This window comes from Hippichthys cyanospilos, chromosome 2, assembly GCF_059441005.1.
Source record: "Hippichthys cyanospilos isolate Australia breed blue-spotted pipefish chromosome 2, RoL_Hcya_1.0, whole genome shotgun sequence".
Taxonomy (NCBI): domain Eukaryota; kingdom Metazoa; phylum Chordata; class Actinopteri; order Syngnathiformes; family Syngnathidae; genus Hippichthys; species Hippichthys cyanospilos.
The window spans coordinates 3,227,400-3,235,370 of record NC_142370.1 but is presented as its reverse complement, the minus strand read 5'-3'; the positions used below and the strand labels follow the sequence as shown (position 1 = coordinate 3,235,370).

The following is a 7,971-nucleotide window of genomic DNA, read 5'->3' as shown; positions in this document are numbered from 1 at the left end:
TTGAGTCTTGATACTAAGCAGTGATTTGAGTCTTGATACTAAGCAACAGTAGAGCCATTGATTAATATTGAGGTTATTAATGATTAAAAACAAAATAACTTTCCCCAAATTGAGCAAACAAATTTAAATCCGAAAGGTGATGTTGTGAAATTCATGGGGAGAGCGCTGATGTGTTGATTTAGTTTTCACACCGCGAGAAAACCAAACAAAAACATTTATTTTCTTTAATAATAATAAAAATAACAATAAAAATCTGGAGATCAACATGGACATGGCAGTGGTCTCTTTATAATAATAATAATAATAATAATAATAATAATAATAATAATAATAATAATAATAATAATAATGCGGACAAAAACAATAAGAACCCCTCTGCGGTTGCTGCTTGGGTGCTAATAATAATAATGATATGGAGAAAAACAATAGGGATCTTGCAGGAGTTACTACGCGGGCCTTAAAATATGTTTTGCTTCCTCCTTAACGTCGTCATTCTCATGATATTTATCTACTGATGACACGTCATGTACGTGACGAATCAGTCTGGGACATGGAAGCCACAAATTTCCTCTTTTATGCTCGTTTACTTTGGTCGAAATGTAAATCAAATAAATCAAACGAGAGGAGGGTGAAACTTGAATAGCTTCTCCTGATTTTCATTGGAAAGCCACTCTCCATAATCAGTATCAGTAATGCAGGCAATTTGAAGAGACTTGTAAGTCTTGCGATTTTGACGTGTTTCTTATCACACAGAAAAACAAAATCAGAACAAAATGATGTTGAAATTACCAACATGTCATCAAAATTTAATTTTTAATGGGATGCAATATCCATGATAGGATGACAGACACACATTTGTACAGCTGAACTTGTGAGGACATCCACTGGCATAATGCGATCCTAGCCCCCAATCCTAAACACACACACACACCCACACAACACGCACGCACATGCAAATAGCAACATTAAAAGAAACTTTTGTAGATGATACTATATAAATGAATAATGGAACATTTATCTGTTGAGATGCTAAAATATGGTTTTAAAGTGTTCAAATCTCAGATGGTGTTCTTACCTGCTATTGGAATTGGCTCTCCTGAGATCATTTAACACTCCCTGAAAGTTTCAGGTCAATATCTTTTCCCATCATCCTGGCTGGGTTGTGTGATGAGCATTTGAAAGATGAATGTGCCAAAAGTCGACATGCGTTTTTCTCAAAGATAAAGATTTCAACTTGGCAACATTTAAATTGTTGTAACCTCTCAGTTTCTGAGCCACCACCATGCTTTATATATCATTTAAATAAAATTAAGCCTGGAATTACAATATATTAATATCTCAATACAATGATCTCTCATTACTTCGCGCCCTACTATCTCGCCCTCAGATGAGTTAACTGTAAATGCAGATGCCACAGGCAGTCCTTGGACGTCGAACGATTGCAGTACACATATTTACTTAAATCTTAAATTATTAAACCTTAGACAGTAACCATACTGTTATTCCTTCTCATTGCCATGTCTTGGCTGTTTAACTCAAATTTGAATTGGTCACCCATAGGTCCCAAGATCGCTAGTGATCAGCAAAGCTGAAGATAATCAAGAAACACGAAGAAGGCTAGCTTAGGCTAGACTACCCTTACTAGGGAATACGGCTATAACAAGCTCGTCACGTCACTTTGATGGTAAATAAATCCATTATATATTTTTTATTCATTATATTATTAAATTGTATACATGTACAATGGGCCCCTGTGTTACGACATTAATCCGTTCCGTGATTGGGGTCGTAAGGCGAATTCGTCATATGACGGGCAGTCCAAACCTATGTTGAATAGCTAATGCGTTTCGAACCCCAGGTAAAAACATCTAAACTGTACATACATATTAAAAATTGGTACCAAATAGTATAGTAAGTGCTAAATATATATATATATATATATATATATATATATATATATATATATATATATATATATATATATATATATATATATATATATATATATATATATATATATATATATATATATATATATATATATATATATATACAGTATAAGGATTTATTTACCTTTGAATGCCGCTTGTTATGCCCATATTCCCTAATAAGAGTTATCTCCATCATTTTCATATTATAAATCTTCTTCTTACTTCTCTCTTTAACATCACTAGCAATCTTGGGACTCATGGCTGACCCTTTCAACTTTGAATTAAGCAGTAAAATGCACTATAAATACGGTTTTATAACCACTTACAATTGAAAAACGCTTTATCGTTCCGCCATTTTGAAACAAGTGAGGCCAACCAATAGCAGAGCACTCTCTCTGTGCGGAGACACCGACCAATAGCAGACCAGCACCAGAGTCACGCAATGCATGGAAGCAACTCGACGGCATTAGTAAATAAGTGTAGTTACGTAAAAATGCCAGCAGATAGAGGCAAAACAACACAAATACAGCCAAGCCCCCAGGGCAGTCATGTCCAAAGTCCGGCCCAGGGGCCAAATGCGGCCCGTGGTCAATTTCCATCCGGCCCGCAGCCTCCGTCATAAAATCAATAACGTCTGGCCCACATGGAGAATTAATACATTGAATAGAAGCGCTGTTACCTGCGTGTGCTAAATCCTGCCATCTATAGGCTCAATTAGGAACAGCAAATTAGTATATGAGTAATTGACTGTTTGAGCCCCTAATTTTCTAAAATGGCGACAATCAACAAAAGGAGGAAAGTTGAGCTGCAGTGTGACGCAGTGAGCTGCGGTCAGCACCAGCAGCTTTATATGGCCAACTTTTACTGACAGCTGGATAAGGACAAGATACTGAGAGATTTGAGCATTTGGTAAGAAAATGCTAAGCTTGTTCGGGTCGACGTATTTGTGTGACGAGACATTCTCGGTTATGAACTTAAATAAGAGCTGTGTTAGGACACGGCTACCGGACTCTCACTTACAAGACATCTTGCGCATCCATACTACTGCCATAGAGCCACACCCGGCCTTTGTCCTGCACTCCAGATCTCAGTTTCACCCATCACACTCATGCGGACAAGTCATTTTTCATTTACAATAAGTCTGAAAACGTTTTTTTTTTTTAAGTTTTCACTCCAGAATAATAAAACATTTAAAAATCCAATCAATATTTATAGTTACTAATTTCATATTTTAAATGAGCCCTGCACTTATTTCATATTTTAAATGAGCCCTGCACTTGTTGATTTGACTATTGCTCATTTCGTTATTGTGTTTAAAAATTCTATAAATATTAAACTGCCATGGTGAGATATTTTTTTATGTTTCAAATGTAATTTGCACCCAAGAGTACAATTACTTCTGTTCAACTGTTGCAAAAAAGTTAGTGTTAAAAAAAGTGAAGTTAAGTGAATATCCAATTTCAATATTTAATGTCAATTCAATTTTGATATGCGTGTTTCAAATTAACCAAAACACATGCTTAGATAGCTGAAATGAAAATAAAAAAGCAAATGTTAAACACAGAACGGCTCGCTGAAATGTATTCAAATTAATTGCTGCTATATGTAAAGAACGCCTGCCAAGGTTGGCCCGCCTACAATTTTAACACACCAAATCTGGCCCACTTTGCAAAAAGTTTGGACACCCCTGCCCTAGGGTCATGACAGCTGTTTTTGTCGCAAATCCGGGAAAATGTCATAAAGTGGGGATGAAAAAACTCAGTGTTCCAGGTCGCAACATGAAAATAATGTAAATCAGGGACGTTGTAACACGGGGGTCCACGGTATATTATATATAAATAGCACTTATTATGGTATTTTTATGCCAGTTTTTAACATGTACATTCAATTTTAATGTTTTTACCTGAGGTTTTACACACATTAGCTAATTAACATAGGTTTGGATCGCCCGCCATATGGCAAATTCGCGTTATGATCGCAATCGCGGAACAGATTAATCTCGTAAACTGGGGACCCACTGTATGAATGCTTTACGCATTAACAAAAAAATTAAGGTACCCACATACACATGCATGAAAATTCCGATGCTACTTTGCGGTTGCTCACTTATCAGTGGGGGCTTTCTGTCCCCATTGACTGGGAAAAACAAAGGATTATTGTATTCATTTTCAGAGAAAGAATATACTCATGCCCATCTGTTGGTCTCATGTGCAAATGAGTATGCAAAAAATGAACCCTTACTCGAAACATTTGGATGAATGGCTGGTTGATGCCCTCTCAAATTATCACACTGTAAAGCCATTAAAAGTCAAAAATGAGCCACGTGATATCCAACAATATAATCATATAAGCATATAATCTTGAGAGACCCACTTTTTAATGTTCCCATTTGAAATGAAAGAATTACTATTGAAGCAAATTTTTGCCTCTCAAGATTGCAGTGTGTCAAAGCCTCACCATATATTTGTTCAAGGAGCACAAAGTGACATCATCGATCAGACAGGAAAGAGAGGCGGGACATCATCCCATCACAGAGAGGTGAAGTAATATGCTGACGTCATAAGGCAAATTTGGCATTCTCTATCAAAGGCCTGCTTTGTCATAGAGTAAAACGATGTCCCTCTTTGGCCAATTTGAATGCGTCATGCTTTAGTTTGGGTATTTCGTCACCACAATTGGCATACCTTTGATGTTTGAGAATGGAATTGAGATGCGCAGAAAAGCAGGAGGTGGTCCTCACAATTGTACGGAAACATTTTAATAAACTTTCTTCAGCGCAGTGGTGTCTGCTGGCTTCCAGAGACTTTGACTCAGACACAGGGGCCATCTTGGCAGATATGTGCACAGAAATTGCCCAGAAAATCTCAGCCGACACCCTGAAAAAGATCCTGCCCCTATTCCAGCAGCAGAGGGTAGACATTAAGTCCAAACGCATGACCCCAGTCATGGATGGCACCATGAACGCTGCTTTCGCTTCAGGGCTTAGTGTTCCTGAGAAGCCATGTGAGTATGCCAACAAGCTGGAGTCGATCCTTGCAGGCGAGATCTCCCTGAGAGTCAACCGGACTTTGGCTTTGGCCACTGATACAGACGGTGAGCCACTAGTACCCGTCATCTATGTTCCTGGTACGTTCACCAAGTTAGAGGTACTGTATAAGATGGTGAGGCTCTCCTGTGCTACTCTGTGGTTTTACCTCACCCATGTCGAGTCTACCACACGGTGTTTGGGAGCATGCTGGCATCAAAACTCTGGCAGCACTCAGACAACAGAAAATGAGGAGCATCTAAGTCCGAAGTCATCTTCCCGTCCAAAATCAAGTATTTGTGTTGAGGAGACAACAGAAGCAGTGACTGAAATCCTTCGCAAGTGGTCAGAGCCTACAGACTCTGAAACTGCAAGTTCCCTAGCAACTACTTCCCCAGACCTTCATGGGACAGCATCTGACATTGCCACAATGATTCAAAGTGACCTTCACTACACCACTAACATAGACAGAAAAAGCACCACGCCCTTCTGTCCTCATTTTGACCTGAGGTTAATCCTGAAGACTTTGACCAATTTTTTTTCCTCTCAAGAGCTTCCCACACCCCGCCAGGATGTCCTCCGGAAAAGCAGCTTTGTTGAGTTTTCCAAAAATCGATTTGAAAAGCTTATAACAGATGTCGCCTCTCCAGATTTACAGAAGGAGTCTGATTTCCTGGTGGGGGTTCAGCGCCGTTCAGCCTGTGAAAGCACATTCAATCCTGAAAGTTCCTTGCCGGCTTCTGACCTGGAGACACCCAGCAGCCCCCCCTCTTTAACTCTCACCTTTAAAGGAATACAGGACGAAGTGGAGGATCTGTATGATAAGTTTCCCATGGAAGGACTAAAAGTTAGCAAGACACTGGAAAACCTTAAAGATGATGTCAAAAAGTTCTCCAAACAGCTGAGGGATAAAATTTACAATTACATTGAGGTCAACCAGGCCAGCCTCATTGCAGAATTCTCAGACAGGCAATTACACAAATGTAGGAAGCAAGAAGTCCGGCATCCAGAGGTCATGAAAAAAATTATTGAGGATTCTGTAGGGATGTTTTTACAACAGGTACTCCTCTGGATTGAGCTGGAGCCAAGAAAGAGAAAGGCCAACGTCGATGAAGTGAGTGGTGCACTAAAAGATATTGATACTCTTGTCACCACCATCGCGACCTTGGAACCTGAAGCTTTCAGTTCTCAGAGCGCTTCAGATACAGAGTCAGAAGCCCACCCAGAGCCTATCACTGAGTCTTTGTTGCGAGAGGTGACCAGGAATTTTGTTAGCATGTTGATCATTACGATGGTCAAGTACTTCCCTAAGAAGATCCGCAAGTCTTTGCAGCCGGATGACATGCTTCTGATCATCCGACGTCTGTCTGACAAAGTGCTTAAAGTCAACTTGGCATCCCTGGCGGGCAAAGACATGGTCAGTTACAGCAGTTTCATCCAGGCAGTCATCAAATACCTCTTCAGACAATATGGCTCTCAGGAAAAGTTGCTAGAAGCATTTTTGTCTGATGAGCCGTGCTTTGACGACGCTGTGTTGATACACTTGATCAATATGCTCAGCAACTGGCACGACGTAGCTGGGCACAGGAGAATCAGGAAGTTCTTCTCTGCTGTGGGCAAAACGCTCATGAGACCCTTCATGATTTTCAGTCTTGAACGCTAACAATATTTTCCCCCTGAATTGTTTTGACGATATAGCTAAAAGTGCACCATGTTCTTTGTTTTATTCTGCTTTTCATTGATTTTTACTGCAAAAAAAAATCACATGGTGCTGGAAAAATTGGTGCTGTAGAAACTGGTCCAGACAGAAGTAGTGTTGAGTTGGGAGTGAGTGATTTGCGCAAAAGAGCGAATCCTTTGAGTGAATGTAAGTGAACGGGTCATTTTCGGAAATTGTTTGTTTTCCCCACCGTCGAGCCAGCGTCAGGTGGGGTAGGGACTTTACTGAATGTACTGGCATGCTATTGGCATTCATGAACGACTCAGGCAGTGAATGTTCATCACTTCCGGTTCAAGACGAAGTGAGCGAAACGTCCCATTATTTTCGATTCAGACCAAGTCAATGAGTCAACGTACCGCTACAATCTGATCTGTTTGCTTTTAGCAAATGAATCAGTGAGTAAAAGAACTGCCTTTACCAGTTTGTAGTGAATGTGAGTCATTTGTTATTTGCCAAGAGGGAACCACAATGTTTCCTTTCAGTGAACCAAAATGTATTTATCTCGCGGGTTATCCTCCAAAGAGGGAATCAAAATGTTACCTCTCAGTGAACCACCATTCAAGCTTTTCTTGCAGGGATATGCTTTCAATAATAGGTGCACTATTATTTTAAGGGAACAGTTGATTGGAACCCACAATACAAGAAGCACATATATTTAGCTAAAACAATTATATTTAATTCAAATAAAAATAAAAGATTCAGTGAATCCTTCGGACTATTCTTTCAGATGAATTATTTAATGATTCAGTACATCTAAAACAACTGTTATGCCCATCACTTAAATGGAAGATATCTTGGAGGAAAGGACCAAAGATTTCATGGAGCCAACAAACATTGTTTTATTGCTAGAAAGCATGTTTGCAATGCAGTCAAGATGTTGTTTATTTCATGTATGGAGGTTAGGCTTGTGATTGGAAGAATACTAAAACAACTGCCGAGCTCAACTATCATTCAATCAGATCGCAGGGCCCACTCCAGAGCTTGGAAGAGCTTCTGAAGGAGCGGGCAGGCCGAGGACCAGCTCACCGTGGCCTCTTGGACAGCTTGCCTTCATTGAGGCTCGAAGTTGGGTGGGTGGCATGGGCACGCGCTTGCCATATCATGAACATACACCGGCATAAGGTTAGGGTTGGCGGAGGCCTTTCAGTGGCGCGAGTCATGTGCGTCATTCGGTCTATGTAGTGTGATAAATGAGAAAGAGCTGAGAAAATGAGAAAGGTTGAGTCTCATCGGACATATCTTTGGTAACTGTCAGTTATTTAGATTAAATGCATATTTACAATTAAATTTATGGT

The 7,971-nt window shown here is 39.8% G+C and overlaps 1 protein-coding gene and 1 long non-coding RNA gene across 3 annotated transcripts in view; both read left to right on the top strand.

Moving 5' to 3' along the window:
• The window catches only part of LOC148426881 (uncharacterized), a 16,445-nt gene that overhangs the window by 935 nt on the left and 7,539 nt on the right, over positions 1-7,971 (top strand). Inside the window, exons 2-3 of one of the 2 annotated variants that reach the window (XR_015863849.1) lie at positions 1-715; positions 4,366-4,455. The exon at positions 1-715 is cut by the window's left edge and continues 283 nt beyond it. This is a non-coding gene — a long non-coding RNA (uncharacterized LOC148426881). Of the gene's footprint in view, positions 716-4,365; positions 4,456-7,971 lie in introns of those variants that run through there. The other variant, XR_015863846.1, reaches the window with a different exon arrangement.
• Positions 4,769-6,619, top strand: LOC148426882 (uncharacterized). Its single transcript, XM_088408888.1, has one exon. It carries the CDS (start codon positions 4,769-4,771, stop codon positions 6,617-6,619), a length of 1,851 nt encoding a protein of 616 aa, XP_088265014.1.